Genomic DNA, 19,024 nt, shown 5'->3' with positions numbered 1-19,024 from the left:
ATAATGCTAATTCATTTACATTTATTGGGATTCAGTTCTATAGCCCTTTGGGTTTTATATGCATCTCCCAGCCTTCATTTGTTTGCTTAAATAATACATTTGTTTTGGCAGACAACTGAATTATGATTTCGCTGTAACCCAGAGATCTTCTCAGTGTAAGTGTGACCACTAGACCAGAGGAATCCCAGGCTGCCTCCTCTAATAGTGCAGACCCCACTGCTGGCTGGCTCCGATTGCTGTGCAGCCTTTAATAATGCATGCAATTCAGCCGCCCGAGATCCACATTCATAATTACGTCCCACCCCCCTCTGTGCTTCCCTCTGGCTCTCCTGCAAGTGTTTATTCTGAATAATTCATTGCCTTGAATGATTTTGCAGAACAGGTTAATATTATGTACACTGCCAGTTTTAAGAGAGAAAGTGTAATCAGGGATAAAGGGCTGCTGTGGCTCTGGGTGCCAGGTCATATGTCTGAGTGCGTGGGCCCCAATCACCTGGGCTGACTTATGGCCGGCATCTTGCTCATGGGCAGAAGTGATGGATTTTTAGTCTCTGGGCCCCATCCATCACCTGCCCTTCTCTCATTTGTGTTCAACAGACATATTACAGTACAACTCTCTCAGGACAATTTTGTTCCCTTTCTACCGAGAGGCAAATTCAAGGGCAAAGGGGGGCATATAAATACACAGCAAATAACGATGTAAAATACATAGAGAGACTCTCTCATACCACAGTGGGATATTTATCTTAATTAAAATGCTGCTTGGTCAAAAACTTGCTCTTCGCCCTCCCACTGCAGGTAGTGCCAAGACCCCTGTTGTGTTCAATGAGAACGGAGATGCTCCTGGACGCTATGATCTCTTCCAATACCAGTCCTCCAACACTTCAGCAGGAGAATACAAAGTCATCGGCCATTGGATAGACCAGCTGCATTTAGATGTGAGTATTTTTGCTGTTGTATAAATTCTGAACACAAAAAAGAGCAATGAGATGTAAGCCACATCTAAAAACTTAATCCCACTTAATGTAATGTGAATCCCACAATATGAAATCTAAAAAACATGTTTTGTCATTTAAAAAAAAAATAATATAATATAATGTGTAGGTGGAGAGAATCACATAATTGTTAGTTTCCTAGACAAGCCTCAGGGAAGTTCTTGTCAATCTAATTATCACGCCTTCAGAAGGTCTTCAGGGAATACATGCTGGAAAAAATGTTTTCAAGAAGTGTGAATTATTGCAGTTATAGAAACACTCAGAATGTCCAGTGGACCACAGCAGACATGTTAGATATGGCATTGGTATTTATAGGTGGGCAGCTGCTCAGCCAATGTGACGATATGAATGTCTACCTCTCCCCCAATGTCCAGATGGATGTCTTGCAGTGGACGAGCGGGGATTACTCGGTGCCCCCCTCTGTGTGCAGTACACCTTGCCGGATAGGTGAGCGTAAGAAGATTGTGAAGGGCGTGCCCTGCTGCTGGCACTGTGAAAGGTGCGCCGGCTTCCACTACCAGGCCAGCGAGCTCACCTGTGAGCTGTGCCCCTACGAGCAGCGGCCCAACTTCAACGGCACCGGCTGCTCACCCATCCCCATCATCCAGCTAGACTGGCACTCGCCCTGGGTCCTAGTGCCCGTCATCCTCGCCGTGCTGGGAATCCTGGCCACCGTGTTTGTGATGGCCACATTCGCGCGCTACAATGACACGCCCATCGTGCGGGCGTCAGGCCGCGAGATGAGCTACGTGCTGCTGACGGGCATCTTCCTGTGCTACGCCATCACCTTCCCCATGGTGTCCACGCCGGACGTGGCCACCTGCTCCTTCCGCCGCGTCCTGCTGGGCCTGGGCATGAGCATCAGCTACTCGGCTCTGCTGACCAAGACCAACCGCATCCACCGCATCTTCGAGCAGGGCAAGTGCTCAGTGGCGGCGCCGCGCTTCATCAGCCCGCCCTCGCAGCTGGCCATCACCTTCAGCCTCATCTCCGTGCAGCTGCTGGGCGTCTTCGTGTGGTTTGTGGCCGACCCGCCCAACGCCGTCGTCGACTATGGCGAGCAGCGCAGCCAGGACCCGTCCAGTGCCCGCGGGATGCTGAAGTGCGACATCTCGGACCTGGCCCTGATCTGCTCGCTGAGCTACAGCATCCTCCTGGTCGTCACGTGCACAGTGTATGCAATCAAGACTCGTGGGGTGCCAGAAACCTTCAATGAGGCCAAACCTATTGGATTTACAATGTACACCACCTGTATTATATGGCTGGCTTTCATACCAATCTTCTTTGGAACAGCACAGTCAGAGGAAAAGGTGAGTTTCTAGTACCAGTCCAGTATCAACAGTGCGTAAAAAGAATCTTACAAGTGTAAAGACAGCTCCTATAAACCTTACAAGAGCCGTCCTTACCGCACCCGGAACTTCACACGCCCCTACTCAACCTAAATAGCATCTATAAGTATCTGTCTAGGGATGACTAAACTAAGGTGTAGTGTATTGACGTGGAAAATGGCATATGTAGGAGTCTAGTGGTGTATGCAGCCAGGGAGAAAACAGCGTGAGGCTTACCTGTCGGGGCCGGCCCTGTCTTAGCCCGATGGCGGCCAGCACAAACAGTGGTAGGTTAGTTCACGGAAGCTGTGAAAACAGCCTCTACTCGATGATGGTCGGTATAGATTTAAACTACGCGCTTCAGCGATATAGCCCCACAAGCGTCCTCTCGCGTCAGTCGACGTTGGGGTTGTGTCAGAGACCCAGCAAGCCCCCATGCATCTGCTTATCTTCTCACACAGCAAACACAGGTGCATGCCAACACACTGCCCCCTGGCACATGGGATGTGGAAGTGTTTTGTGTCGTGTCTACTCTAAAGCACTAGACCATTTCCTAACAAAAGTGAAATTGAGAATCTGTACTCATCAAACATGCGCACTGAGTCTTAAGTACCCTGTCTAGCAATAGTTTAAGACATAACAATGAAAGAAATGCAACATTCCAGAGCAATTTTAATTGACAATGGCTATATTAGCACAACAGTAAATCACAATTATTTATCAGTTATTATTTATCAGTCAGGCTCTTGCTGCATGAATGTTAATGCTACTGTCTGGAAGCATGGACATGGGGGCTTACAAACATGCCCCCAGAGTGTAGCACTGTAGCTGAACATGGGGGCTCATGAACATGCCCCCAGAGTGTACTGTAGCTAAACATGGGGGCTCATGAACATGCCCCCAGAGTGTAGCACTGTAGCTGATGGCTCATGAACATGCCCCCAGAGTGTAGCACTGTAGCTGAACATGGGGGCTCACGAACATGCCCCCAGAGTGTAGCACTGTAGCTGCCTGGCTCTAGCTGTTGGCTGCAGCAACTCAAGCTCAACTCAGTACTTGGTGACCTCAAGAAACAGAGATCTATGTAAAAAATCGCCAGAATTCTCCTTTAATTTCAGTATGCAAGTTCAGTTTCAGCAGTATAGACAATAATGGTGAATGCCCTTCTTTACCTGTACATTTTTTACTCAATTTTTTAAACTCAATTATTTATCATAAGAATCTGGATATTTTGGGCATCTGCTGAAAGTCTTCATATGGTGCTAATATATTCTCCTCTTGAAATAATAATCTTGTGAGCCCTCATTATTCAGACACAGTCTGTGAACATCAAAAACCAGCACAGCTGTGTGTCTAAAAGACACCCATAGGAATGTGGTAGTCCCTTAGAAATTGGTCGTAAGGCTTGGCTTAAACTGTTGTGTCTAAAAATGAGTCCCTTCAAAGTCCCTTTTGTCACTGGAGATTTCTTTAGTGTGCAGCGTGTGCAGCAATTTTTGTCTGTAATGTCTAGGCATGGAGTGGAGAATCTGATTCAATAATGGCACTTTGCTGTTCTTTTGTGCCGTGTTTTCCTCCAGACCTCATTAGCACAGCTATGCTGTGAGTTTTGGAAGGACTTCAGTTGTGCTGTCGCATTTTCCCAAGTGTGCTTATTTTGCACTGTCACTTGGTTGCTGTCTTTGTGGAACAGACTCAATGATCAGATCTGTGAAACCAGAATAGGCTGTGACAATTCCGTGATAGCTCATTCCTCTTCCCCTGGAATGCAGATCAGATCCTGTCCGAAGTGATCCTCATCATTCTGCATTGTACACTTCTAAAATTGCAGTGTGTGCATGTGGCAACACTTCTCTTTGTGCCATCCTACCGTATTACACAGTCAGATTCATAAGAGGCTCACAGGACTCGCCTGCTTTTCAGGAGACCAGTAACACCTTGAGGGCTCGCTGTGTCTCACACATGCCCGCCGAGTTGTCTTTTAATCCTCCTCTTGCTCTCTCTCATCCTGCATGTGAGGAAGTCAGCTGTGATCCTCACACTAGCTCTCTCACTGTGCGTGCGTGAGTGAGATGTTGCTGACTCCAAACACACCTGCGCAGGAGATCATTTCTAGTCAGACGTGCGAGTGACCGCAAGAGCTCACTGGGACAGAAATGACTGATGCTCTCTGTTCTCTCTGGCATCCAATTATCCAATTCACTTGATTGAACGCTTGTGTCCCTTTTGTGTTGTAGATGTACATTCAAACCACGACACTGACGATGTCCCTCAGCCTGAGTGCCTCTGTCTGCCTGGGGGTGCTCTACATACCCAAGGTCTATGTCATCATCCTCCACCCTGAACAGAATGTCCCCAAGCACAAGCGCAGTTTTAAGGCCATTGTCACCGCTGCTACCATGTCCAGCAAACTCAGCCAGCTGGCCAGCGAGAGGCCCAACGGTGAGGCGAAGACGGAGCTCTGTGAGCCCAAGGAGAGCAGCCGTGAGTAGAGCCACAATTCTATTAAGCACTTGGATGCTCATGCAGAATTACGCAGACTGCTTCTATGGACCCTTTCAAGAGAGTTCCATTATCAGCATCATAGTTGGCCCCACAAGGCTTCCGTTTTAACATTCCATATGTTATCTTAATGCAGAGGAAGTAGATTGGGGCCCAAATAGAACGTTCAAGCATTGTTTTTGTTTACCTTGTTGAAAGGGTCTATAGCTTCTACAGTCTCTGTTCTGTTTAGTTCAGGAGTAAACAGTGAACTTCTTCCCATTTGTTTTCCAGCTCCACCTTCAAAGAACACATATGTGAGTTACACCAACCATGCCATGTGAAAACAGAACAGTGCTTCATACAGATGTGCATGGAATCCGATCTCACATGAGTCTCGATCAGACACGTCTAAATGAAGAGGGCATAAAGAGAAGAGATTGAACGATGAATAGTGAGAATTAAAAAAAAATATGTCACAATAGTTAAATTAAGTGTAAATATTCAGTGGCTGTCATGATTTTAAATTGTTGTTATCCAACAGTGTCTGACCAGCATTATGAAAGTCATTTGTCATTGCTAGCGGTGAAGTTGGATTATAGCCCTAAGATCTGAGTGTGTGTGTATGCCCTGACTAAAGCATGCCATTTTTATACAAATCGTTTATTTACAATAAAGGATTGTTTTATACATGTGTGGCATTTCTGGAAGTGCATCTGGGGGTAAGGGGTACTAGTTTGATTAAACAGAACCTAACATTAATTTGGCTACACTATTTGGGCTATGAATAGAAATGAGATATTTTGCTCAATGTCTTTGAACAAACCTTTGATCTTGAAGTGATACAAAATAGGAATGCCTCAGAAGAAGTTTTAGGAGGTTATCTTCACCTAAAGCTGTTCTCTATTGCAAATCTTATTTCACACACTGCCCTGTGCTCTATTCAAAATGACACATGGGAAACTGTTCATCCACAAACAGAACATGTTGTCCATGAACAAGTAGGCTACAGGTTTGTCCTGTATTTGAGTACTTATCCGTCTTTCCATTAGTCTCGTATGCCCACCCGTACGACATGTACGAATGAGTTGCTAGCGCGAACGTTGGGGTTTGTAGTCTTTTTGGGAAGAACATGGATGCCACCAGGGCAGCAGCTGTCTTGTTAGTGCTGGACATTTGTCTAGAACACAAGAACACATCCCTCATTCTACCTTGTTGGGTATGGTCAATGTGAATTAATAATAAAAACTTTTTTTAGTAACTCAATTTCACCTATTTCAATTTCAACAAGTGCTGTCGCGTTTCTCTCGAGCCACGAGGGGCATTAGCAGGCTAGTCATTGTTTTTTGTGCTACATGTAGCCTCTTTAGCAAACCAGCTGGAAAACAAATCGTTACATTGTATTGCACGCACAGCAAGACCGTGCAATGCATGAATTGGTGACCGGATTGAAGCAGCAAGGTAATCTAGTGCAGGGGTTTTATATAGTATAAGTATAAGTATATATACTCTTTTGATCCCTTAAGGGAAATTTGGTCTCTGCATTTATCCCAATCCGTGAATTAGTGAAACACACTCAGCACACAGTGAGGTGAAGCACACACTAATCCCGGCGCAGTGAGCTGCCTGCAACAACAGCGGCGCTCGGGAGCAGTGAGGGGTTAAGTGCCTTGCTCAAGGGCACTTCAGCCGTGCCTACTGGTTGGGGTTCAAACCGGCAACCCTCCGGTTACAAGTCTGAAGTGCTAACCAGTAGCCCACGGCTGCCCTGATTGTGAACCAGGGACCACCATTCTGACTAATTACGCAACCCCAGGACCACCACTGAATAAAAATACTGATTCCTACATTGAAACTATATTACTGAATCCATGATCACGGACCACTACCAAAGTCCTCATGGACCACAAGTGGGGGTGCGGACCACTGGTTGAAAACCCCTGATCTAGTGTGTGAGCATTGCATCGACATTAAAATGACCAACACAGTACAAATGCAAAGAAAATACATGTCATCTCATCTCAACTGTGGGCACAGCCATGTTTGTTGTAAGGTCGTACGGCCACCTTGGGGTACCCTCAAGAACTCCGAGGTAAAGGGGGCGAGCTTCCGTGAAATGCCGCAAGAAAGCTGGGTAATTTACACTTTCCAACTCGGGCGGAGGACTTACGAGACAAATGGAAAGACACATTAATTTGTATGAACTGTAAGAGGCTTTTGTTGCAAGTATATGTATACCTCACTTTTAGTCAACTATGTTTTATATGAAGGCAAGTGACTGCAAATATGAAAAGGTTGTGGTGGAGGTTACTACAATGACATCACAGCTTGATACTAAAAGCTTGTGTTATTCATTCCTAATGTAAGACATAAGTATAATGTCACATACTTACAACAGAACATTGTAATACTTTACCCATCAGGTTAATGAGGTCGAACTCCACAGAATCCTCCAGTGAGTGATCTCTATTGTTCTCTCCCGTTTCAACAGTTGTGGATTTATAATCAAACCCATGTTCATTCTCCATGCAGATTGTACTTCAGAGGGGAAAGGCTGGAGGGGAACAATAACAGTACATATCTCAGAACTGGTGTCTGTGATCTATAGAGAAATAAATAAAGATTAGTGAGGATACATGAGTAGTTCTATTTACTGTATACATGTTTGTGGTTAGTCGTGTGCAAAACACAATGAAAACGACTAATATTGTAGGATGTTTGTTAATGTGTCTGTGACCACAGTAGGACCATAAGCATATGCATTTCCTTATACATGTTTTTAACAGCCTTGATATCTAAACTTACATGTGTCAAACTTGTAGATGCTGCATTTTGTGACAATTATAGTTATTCCTTATCACATGTAAATTAAATGGAAGCTACAATGAAATGTAATTTATGTGGCTCAAGTTACAGCACTCAATTTCAAGGCCTTCAGCCCACATTAGTGAAAATGCCTTCAGCCTTTCTATGAAACCTTGATTGCTACAAGCATGGTAAATAGCCTGAACCAGCCTTCCTAATCCCAAACCTACTTTTTCATAAATACCTTGATGAATAAAATCTCCTACATATTCATGACTGATTCTGAAACAATGCATCTCAGGATTTGGACTGAAGCCTATGGAAAACACTATGACAAATAAGGTCAGTGACTGATTCCACAGTAAATCCCTTCATAGCTTCTCATGTCTCATGGACACTGAATAAAGAAGTACAATAAAAGCTGTTACACTGCCAACCATTTCAGATCATTACTGACTGAAGAAATGCAGTGAGCAGTTGGCCAAACCACAACAACATTACATGAAATTGAAGTAGTCTTTCTTCTTAAAGCATGATGACATCAATACTGTTTGATAAGACAGCCTCCCTTTAAAGAATGATCTTACTAATGACAGCGGCTATTTCTAGCATTGCAAACATGATGCCAAAAATTTGTCTCTCAATATATATTTTTGTCAGCTTAAACAATCCTTAAAGGGACACCAGGCAACGTTTTCGTGTTAATTAATCATCTTCGTAAGTCGGTATATGGTTAAATTACTCATTACGGGGCGAATGAAGGCTCTCTCGCCCGCCCCTACTGCCTGTAGGAAGAATATCCCACTTGCAAGTTCGGTGTATCCTACCCGCCGACCGAAGCAGGATCAGTTTACAGCACAGAGGCAGGCTAACGAAACGCTAGAGATTGCAAACGTGTGTGTAATGGCAGAGCCAGCGAAGAAGCAGCGAAAAAACCCTTGACGGAAGACGCAAAGAAAAGGAAAAGAGCTTCAGACCGAGCGAGGGGGAGTTTCGTAGAGAAAAAGCATCAGGCTTGCCTGGTGTCCCTTTAAAGACTGTTAGTTTCAGACTATGTTTGCGTAGATACAAACGTGTATTTTGAGTCTGAACTGAAATAGAAAAACAAACAACCAACTGGGTTTGATATTATCAGACTTGTTTCAAGAGTTGTTTCCAATATGATGATGTCCAGTCCACTTTATGATCACTAAGCTTCTACAGCAATGTTGCATCTGTATCTTATAGTCAAGGGGAAAACCACCTAACCCCTTAAAAACAAGTTATTGAGGTTTTTACATTTTGGGCATCCTTAGTAGCCTGGGAATGCATGTTTATGGTCAGGTACAATCTCTGCGTACAAAGCAAGATTAACAACCCCACCTTGTGAATGCCAACCATTTCCTCATTATGTGCAGTGTGTTTGGCAGCCTATGACGGAATGTTACCTTTTTAAACTGAATTTGTTTCCTGCATTAAGCGTAATGAAACATACAAACCCTCGGGGGAAAAAAACATCCTCACCATACAAGAGTAGTCGATCTGTTATCCATGCGGTCAATTACATGAATCATTGCTGCAAAATATCTAATGAAACACTGTGCCATTACAACAAACACACACACACACACACACATTTAGACACATGCCAGCAGTAGAGGTGTGCTCTGAGTCTGACATGTGGCGTGCTGCAACTATCCATCTCCATAGGTAAGACACAATCAGATATAATTATGGCTATCCATATTGTGCTGATATAATTAGGCTATCCATATTGCGCTTTTTTTCCCCCCAGGATAATGTCTGAGAAATCAGTTGTCATGGAATTCTGAAAAGGCTAAGAAATTAATGTTATTTTTCTCCTGTACAGGTTTTTACAGAGTAAAACACACCAAACTAAATTGTCAAAGGAAGGTTGGTTCCTTATTTGTCCTTACTACACCACAGCAACTGAATAAGAATTGAGTCACAAGTCATTGATGTCCAACACCAGAGTCACAAGAGAGAACACAGAGTCACTTACATCCCCCCTGGGATGCTCATTCTCAAACACACACACACACACACACAAGATCAAGATCAATGGCTAAGATTTAATATTACAAAAAAATACATTAACCATGTGATGAAAGAATAATTATAAATGTCACAAAATGCAGTACATGAATTTCCTTAAAGCAACAGTATAGGAGTTCTGGTCTGACCACTAAGCTAACTATCATTTCATTTAGAACAGAAGCCTTAGAACATCAGCAGCTTTCCTTGCATTTTCATGTGCTGATCTGTCCCAGACTAAAGATGCCTGGCTAGGTCATTTTTAAAAAAAAGTTCCCATATAAATTCCTTAGACTATGACAGGTGGTATAATCAAACTGTTCAATCTGCAAAACTGTTTTCTTGGATCCCTCCTTTTGAGATGTTCTTTATTTTACACAGAAACATGATGTAAAGTCATCATGCCAAAGTTGTTTCTGCAACACTCTGAGTGCTGTGGAATATAAGATATATGTTACACTTATCAAGCTTTGGTTGGGAATGGTTGGGTTGGTGACAATAAGGTTGACATTGTTTGTATTCTTAACACAATCATCTTTTTGGTCTAAAGGTGATTATTATTACTGTATCTTACAATTAAGAACATGAAACTACTGTGTGCTTTATTCCTGATCCCATAGGAAAAGATGAATGTCTGAAAAGATGAATGACCAAGACAATATTTAGCGAGTCACATATTGACACTTGATGGGAATTGTTGTACCAAATCAAGGGAACTAGAGTGCACTAGTGAATGAGTGTACCACTATTTTATATTGAACAATTTAGTCTGTTACATTTGCATCTACATTTAGTCATTTTGTGAAAAAGATCACTCACAGTGATATACAGATATACTTTTGTAACATACTGTACTTAGCATTATGTGCACCTTGTTGCTATAGTTGATTAACCATATTACATTACATTACATTTGGCTGACACATTTTTGCGACTTACAACATGGTAAACAGTTTAAAGTATCCCCACAATTCTAGAACAATTTAAAACAATTTAAAAGATAGAGTACAATAAGAGCAAGTTAGTGCATCAGTGAGTGCTGTTTTTATACAGTCAGGTGTCAGTTCTAGTCAGGTGGTAAGTGAGCAACACTAGTTGTAAGGGTTAGGGTTAGGGTCTTCAGGAGATTTTTGAAGATGGAGAGGGATGTCCCTGTAGGAACTGGTAGCGCGTTCCACCAACGAGGAACAACAGATGAGAATAGTTTGGATTGGCCTGAGCGTACTGGTGGCAGAGCTAGATGTCGTTCGTTTGAGGAGCTCTCAGCGGTCGGGAGGTAGCATATGCCTGTATGAGGGCATTCAAGTAGTTGGGAGCAGAACAGAGACTACTTTGTAGGCAAGCGTTTGAGGCTTGAATTTTCCATATGTTGAAGAGTGCAAAACAGCACTACCAGGCGACCGAGGCAACATGATCCGAGAGGGTTAGTTGGTTGTCGAGCATGACTCCTAAATTTCTTGCAGCCCTGGTAGGTGCAACAGACAGGGAGTCAATTTTGATGTTGATGTGATGATGTATAGTAGGTTTAGCTGGGAGGACCAGCAGTTCAGTTTTTGAGAGGTTTCGCTGGAGGTGATGTGCCTTCATCCATGTAGATATGTCTGAGAGGCAGTCAAAGATCTGTGTCGAGATCAAGGGGTCATCAGGTGGAAATGACAGATAGAGCTGTGTGTCATCTGCATAGCAGTGGTATGAGAAGCCGTGTGAACGGATAATCTGTCCCAGAGAGGTGGTGTAGATAGCAAAGACAAGGGGCCCCAGCACTGAGCCCTGGGGGACCCCTGTGGTGAGATAGTGAGGTGCGGACAGCTGTCCAAGCCATGATACCTTAAACGAGCGTCCTGTGAGGTAGGATTCAAACCAGGACAGAGCAGAGCCGGAGATGTCCATGTTTGAGAGTACAGAGAGAAGGATGCGGTGATTAATTGTGTCAAAGCCGATAAGTCAAGCAGAATGAGTAATGATGACCGTGCGGTCGCCCTGGCTTCGTTTAAGGCTTCTGCTATTGACAATAGAGCTGTTTTGGTTGAGTGGCCATTCTTGAACCCAGATTGGTTTGGATCAAGAAGGTTGTTCTGTGAAAGGAATTCAGAGATCTGTTTGGAGACTGCTCATTTGATACCTTTGGATAGGAAAGGTAGGAGTGAGAGGACGGTAGTTGTCAACTTAAGCAAGGTTGAGATACGTTTTCTTAAGTACTGTAACAGTGTTACCTGGGCCGTTTTGAATGCTGTTGGAAACGTGCCAGAGGTTAGCGAAGCTTTGATCACATGTGTGATAGCTGGTGTGATGGTGGGGCTGATGGACTGAAGTAGGCTCGTAGGTATAGGGTCCAACGAGTCTGGTCACTCACGATTGCGAAACCTTTCCAACACTGGCATGGTGATGGGCATAGACATAGCGTTAACTTTGAAATTATTGGTCCAGCCTAACCAATCACATTGATCAGGAATTCCTGACATTACTCCCTACTTTGCCTAAACTTAATTTAAACTTAGACAATAAACAGCATCGCAGCAGTGGTTCTCAAACTTTTTCTGTCATTCCCCGGCAAAATGGTAATATTTTTATTGCATCTTGGTCTGCTGGATCAGATGCTATTTTAATTCATATGTCGGTCTGTTTACGACACCTATATTTGTGTGTGGCTATTTTGTTTTGAATCTATGATCTTCCTTGTCAAAAAAGAAAGGCAATATTAAAAATAAGCACAAAAAACAAATTTCCTCTTGTTCATGGCGCCCCACCTGACATGTCTCTATTCCCCACTAGTGGGGCCCGCCCCACACTTTGAGAACCACTCAATTGGATTAGATTCAACTTTGTCATTGTGCAGAGTACAAGTACAAAGACAACAATTATACCTGTATGTAGATGTTGAAACTGTATATGGACGTGGTAATATTTCACCATTGATCATTGACAAGTGGTCAGCTTCTGAGGAGCAAGAAGTCTTAAATGAGTAACACTCAGGGCCCTACCATGACAGTCAAAAGCGCATCGTCACTCGTCAAAAGCTTATTCAAATTTAGTAGGATGTCCAGTCCACATTGGGAGGGTTTTTGTTATCAAATGTCGAGCGCTTGGCGCAACAAGGTGTTCCTAGTTTTTTTAATCAGTCATGGGTGTGTTTGGGGCGTATAACATAATTTAAACCAATGAGAATGACATCTGCCATTCCCTTTAACGGCGCAAAGCGCAATGTCAAATAAATGCATCTGTATTTTGACATTCAACGGCGCATTTGAAGGAGGCTGCTTGCGAGACCCTATGGAATAGTCATTCCACTAAACGCAATAATTAACCATTTTCCTTGACGATGTTAGGGATTTACTTCAGTGCCTAATGCTTTCTAATGAGGCGAGTATCTCCAATATGGCGATGTCCAGATCTGATGACACGCCGTGCAAACCCCTAATACGTGTCTCTCGCCTCTCCCTTAATCACTTTTAACTGTCATTATCAATTTGCAAATGACTACTCATCATGAGATGTACATTTCGTAATATCTTTATTCTAATTATGTTTCCCATTGTAATCGTGTAATTTGTAATGTTTTGCATGGACTTGCGCTGGTGTTCGTTCATGAATGATAGAAGGATGGTGCGTGCACCCGCCAATATGACTGTTGACAATGCGCTCTTAAAAAAACATATAAACAACTCGCCATAGACTTCTGACCGGGGGCCTATACTACGAAGGGAGCTTAACCTACCCAGATGTAACCCAGGGTTACTTTGTTAAACCGGGGTTGACAAAATCTGGTTATCTTAAGTGGTGTTAATCAGTACTACGACGCTGATTATGAAGTTGATTTGTTGAGCCGGGGTTAACCTAATTGGAGTTTGTGCGCGTTCACATAAAAGGGGCGGGTTGCAGCGCAAGTCACCACGTTCAGTGATGACGCGATCACCTTATTTTACGGATGAGGAATGCACAATTATTATGACAAGTTATGAGGAATTAAAACCCACTCTATGACAAAAATAAAATACGTCGGCAGTGAACAAAGCAAGGCAAGGCTGTTGGCAACGTATTGCAGATCGGGTAGCCTAAATGCCTAAAAGTAAAGTTTTATTTCCACATGTTCTTCAAATATGTGTTACGGAGGATTAATAGCTTGCGGAATGTATGAAATGAGTTTAAATTAAATTGCCTATTTTGAGTTCATAGAAATGCCTACAGATGCAACACAATTTATTATGCAACACAATTTATAAGTGGGCATATAGATTACAGTAATTGAATGTTTAAGTAGCCCCCATTGACTGATTTAGTGTATGCCTAATCCTGTGAACATTTCAGATGCAACACCATTGCCAAACGCACATGGCAGCAGGTGAAAACAAACACGTTATTCAGAATAGTGGTTTATATAGTCATAGCTTGCATTAATATTTCTTAATTATGAAAACATGTAGGCCTAGTATGCTTATAGCCTTCACTTGGCCTCTGTTTTACAGCTAACAAGAAAAAGGTGTCTTTGAACACTACCGTAAGGCACCAGAGTGTTTTACAGTAGCAGAGGAGTTGGCCATCGCAAATAATAGTGGAAGACCGATTATGGAAGGGGTTGAGGGAGGCATTCGGTCGGATGGTGCTGTGGAAATGTGTATCCTTTATGGGCAGGGTACAGTAATATGCCATTCAATTCAACAAGTTTGTTAAAATGGTGATTTTAATTTATTAGGCCTACTGTAGGCTATGTCCGATTTATTTTAAGGCTATTCTTGCTCAGATGCTGGGCCTATGTCCGATTTATTTTCGGACATACAGTATTCTTGCTCAGATGTTCAGCATCACCGATTAGATGGAATACATGAATGTCCACGTAAGGGCATTGCTATGACGGGTGACATTAGAGACTTCTGCCTAGATCATCAAAGATAACGAATTCCTTCGGCGGACAATCTATATCTTCATAGAGAATATCGTATATATATATACGGCGGTCTCTAAAACCCCTCGCCCTGCAAAGAGAGCCCCTCGTGATTTGCGCTCCAATGTCGTATGGATCATCCAGGTACGCCGACATTGTCTCAAATTGTTAGTGGAGAGGTGGTACTTATAAAGGGGGTGGTTAACGGAAACCTCAGGTTAACCAAGAACATAACCTGCTCGGAGCAGGTTTGAGATGCAGCGTAACTTGCCATGGCAGCATACCTCGGTTGAAACATATCCACCTTTCGTAGTACGGGTTAATCGGGAAGTTACGCCACACGTGATCAAGTTACTCTCAAAGTTACCCAGATAAGCCAGTAACCCCGCTTCGTAGTACAGGCCCCAGGTGTACAATAGCAATTTTTAGACAATGCGCCAGGCCACTCCCTAGGTTGTTAATTAGCAGGAATTAAATCTTGCGCCGGGTTTAAAACTAGTTTTACGCCATGCTCCAGGGTGCAAAATACAGCCCTCAGAGAAATGTATCAATGCAGCAGGAAGTGACTGTTCGCAGGATAGAGGAGCATACTGAAGAAGGCGCTAAGTCAAAACGTGCCTCTGCAATAAACACGTTAGTATGCAAAGTTCGGCCTTTTTATCTTCCTTGATGTAGTTTAAATAAACCATTGTTGTCATAGTCAACACATACATTTAATATTGTTAATATTGTTATAAGTGTTCTGTATCATGTGTGTGTCATCTATTTAACCAACAGCATAAAATAACAGAATATCAAAACGTTTTCCTTGAAATGATGTCATGAGGGCAGAGTCTAGCTCCTGCAGTCCATGGAGGACAACTGCAAGAACTGAATGAAGGTGCAGGCTCCTGTGATATTATAAGGCCATGTGACATGGTGACACCATGGTAAGTTCCTGTCTGGCTGGATAAAGTCGAACAGTGACAACAGTGCCCAACTGGAAACTCATTGAAATTGACTTTGCTTCTCTCCATTCAAGTCTTACAGAGTGGCTGTAACCATACTGTCTATGGTTTTAGCTCTTAGAAGCACGCTTGCCTCCAATTCTGGAATGCTGTTAGTTGCAGGTTCAAGTCTGGGCTGAGCCGCAGGGTCTGTCAAACCCAACGCAGTTGCAGAAGCATGTCTGAGATTACTACATCACTTGAGCAACCATGCAACCAAGTCTTGCTGCAAGGATATGATTTGGATGCTGTTTTCTTCTCTTTTTTTTCAAGCCAAGAGCATGGACCAGCCCAGAGCAATAGAGATGCAGACCCTCAGACAACCACTGATTCTGACCAAATGCTAGCTTAGCATGCTTCTAAACATTGTCTCTGAGTCAGACCTGGCGGTCCACTGGCGTTTTGCTCATCGGTTTTCTGACGGTCCACTAGCGGGTTGCAGAAAAATGTCCCAATATTTTGCCATTATTGGTCTAAAATCTTTTTCATTTATTCAGTTATACTTCATCCATCATTTTAATAATATGTCATGGGTTTTCTTATTCAAGTTAAATGTAAAGAGATGGTGGCATGCCACCAGTCTGCCAATCTGATTTTGTTGTCGGGGAGGGGGGGGGGGCATCAACAGGTAGCTCACGAGCTGAAATGAGCCTTAAACCTTAAAATGTGTACAAAGCTTATTCAGCTGTTTTGGAGATCAGCTATGTGAATACATGCTATACTCTATTAAAGAGAAACTATGTTTTACCCTACAGCTTCAGAGTATATTTTATGACACTCCTCAATAGACCTCTGAAGTTCACCTACATAAAAGCTGCCATCTTCGACATCCGGTAGGCTATCTGGCGATTTTTCCTATGGGAAAATAACATGGGGATTTTGAACTCTCGCGGGGATGAAAAAGTCTGAAATGCAGACGTTTTCCTGAACACACTTTTGTCCTCTGCCTTTGAGTGGATACTGTGATCTCCGGTACGTGAAGGTGGCAGCCTTAGATTTTTGCTACCCCAGAGCTAACTTGCAATGCAACTTGCCATAGGTAGTTAGCTTCAATTAAAGGAGAATTCCGGTGTGATATTGACCTAAAGTGTATCGAAACATGATACCGAGTGTGAACGTATGTCTCATAGCCCATCTCGGCTTGTCCCCTGCACTCCAAAATCTGGCGCTAGTTAGCCGATGCTACCAACATCTTTTTCAATAGTGGTGCTTCGGCATCGGGCTAGCCATGCAAATAAATCACTGTTTTACACCCATTTACGAGGCTCAATGTATCTCCACACTTCATTGGTAGACTTCCGAGGGCCCTGACATTTAAAACGAGACATTGAGAACTTTGAAAAGGCACTGGTAGTTTACTTACAAGACGATTTATACAGACAGTATCTTCACGAAGTTTAGCGTTTGCAGCCATCTTGAATTTAGTCACGATAAGTCGAGCAACGAGTAAGAATGAACAGCTATGATAAGGGATCAGATTCCAAAAATAATTCAGTGGAAATGCATGGATTCCAGTTGCTGCTACTGGAAGAAACTGGAATCCATGCATTTCCACTGAATTATTTTTGGAATCTGATCCCTTATCATACCTGTTCATTCTTACTCGTTGCTCGACTTATCGTGACTAAATTCAAGATGGCTGCAAACGTTAAACTTCGTGAAGATACTGTCTGTATAAATCGTCTTGTAAGTAAACTACCAGTGCTTTTTCAAAGTTCTCAATGTCTCGTTTTAAATGTCAGGGCCCTAGGAAGTCTACCAATGAAGTGTGGAGATACATTGAGCCTCGTAAATGGGTGTAAAACAGTGATTTATTTGCATGGCTAGCCCGATGCCGAAGCACCACTACTGAAAAAGTTGTTGGTAGCATCGGCTAACTAGCGCCAGATTTTGGAGTGCAGGGGACAAGTCGAGATGGGCTATGAGACATACGTTCACACTCGGTATCATGTTTCAATACACTTTAGGTCAATATCACACCGGAATTCTCCTTTAACAACCGGATCTCCTTATATGGGCAAAGATGGCCGTTTTGGTTCTTTTTTGTAGGCGAACTTCAGAGGTCTGTCAGTCTCAGTCAGTCTGCCGATTCTCTTTTCCTGTTCCTGCGACAACCGTTTACTTGCTTTCTGCTTCTTTTCGCTGGCTCTGCCATGACAAATGTCTAAGAAACTCCATCGCTAGCCGGTGCCTGGCATGTATGTGTAGTAGTGCAGTAAAGCAATTTGTTACATCGCGAGGCTGCAAGACTTTCTGTCTCTGAGGCTATCAGCCCGCTGGCCCAAAGTTGAAAGGGTGTTTTTTCCGCTCACATGCGCTAGGGGGAAGCGAGACGGCCACCATTCAACCCGTCTGACAGATTGAGGGGACTTAGCCAAAATTTTGAATGTTTAAAACTCTCATGCCCCTCCCTCACTACCACTCAGCACCTAGTGTCGGTTTCTGTGAATATGATTAAAAAAAATCTTGCCAACTGCAGCTTTAAGGTAAATTAAGCTAAAAAAACGGCATAGTTCTTTAATATAAAACATTGTATATAAAAGATTGGTAGCTCTTGGCCAGTTCATTTGGTCAAAGTAGCTCTCGGAGGATAAAAGGTCGGAGACCCCTGCTCACATAGTACTGAATACTTAGCCTGGGTGTTCCCATGCTGCCTTGCGTGCGATTTGATTCACGCTGCTAAGGCAGCCTGGAGACCATGGAGCAAATTTTCGCCTGAGATAGGGAACCAATCACAGAACAGGGGGGAAAGCAAGACGATGATGAGCTATGCACAGACGCATTTGATAGACATCCGTGGCACCCAATAAACGGATCTGGGCATTTTTTTCAAATACGAGAAAATGAACGTTTGGTTCCCAGACCATGTCTCATTGAGAAGTGGTGGCGCTAGCCAGGCTACTGAATACTACCAAAGTCCTTAGCAAGTCCCTCCACTCGGCGGCCATATTGCAACGCTTTTGGGACACTTATTGGACATCTATTTCGGCAGAAATGTGCAAGGCTTCACACACCAACCTTGCTCCAGCAGCGAGATCACAACACATGATTGGCACGATGTCTTCACAACACACCACATGATTAGTACAATGTATTCACATGTCGACTTTTTGCCGTGGAAGGGGTGGGATATGTGTAGACAACTTAACCCCATGCATTTCTACAGAGGATTTTTGAGTGCTGTTTCTGCTCATTAGAGTCTCTGTTAAAGCAACACCAAATAACTTTCCCTCTGTCGCGAGCACGCTATTTGTTTATCCAGCACCGGCTTTGCAAATAACGATGTCCACAGACAAGGTAGAATATTTTGCATGACTTATAAAAGTACGATGTATTGCGACATCAGATGCACGTAAAATTTCTTCAGTTTCTTATGTCTCATTCCATCGAACTACAGATCGATTTTGGAAACATTATTTTAAGGTACAAAAAACTCTTTGGTGTTGCTTTAAGTAGACGGGCTCTGCTACAGTGGTTGGGACTGAAAATAAAGGTCACATGATCGTAACTGACGCA

General features: G+C 43.2%; 1 protein-coding gene across 2 annotated transcripts in view; it reads left to right on the top strand.

Moving 5' to 3' along the window:
• LOC121724496 (metabotropic glutamate receptor 8-like) overlaps nucleotides 1-5,414 on the top strand; it is a 41,207-nt gene extending 35,793 nt beyond the window's left edge. For both annotated transcript variants that reach the window (XM_042111094.1, XM_042111093.1), the window contains 4 exons: nucleotides 799-938; nucleotides 1,370-2,305; nucleotides 4,561-4,807; nucleotides 5,099-5,414. In XM_042111094.1, the coding sequence (XP_041967028.1) occupies nucleotides 799-938; nucleotides 1,370-2,305; nucleotides 4,561-4,807; nucleotides 5,099-5,148 (1,373 nt within the window). In that variant the 3' untranslated portion in view covers nucleotides 5,149-5,414. The remainder of the gene's footprint in view (nucleotides 1-798; nucleotides 939-1,369; nucleotides 2,306-4,560; nucleotides 4,808-5,098) is intronic.
• Nucleotides 5,415-19,024: the final 13,610 nt, after the last annotated feature.

The sequence above is a fragment of the Alosa sapidissima genome, chromosome 11 (assembly GCF_018492685.1).
Source record: "Alosa sapidissima isolate fAloSap1 chromosome 11, fAloSap1.pri, whole genome shotgun sequence".
Lineage (NCBI taxonomy): Eukaryota > Metazoa > Chordata > Actinopteri > Clupeiformes > Clupeidae > Alosa > Alosa sapidissima.
The sequence above is the reverse complement of the archived record's forward strand: the minus strand, read 5'-3'. Positions and strand labels throughout refer to the sequence as shown.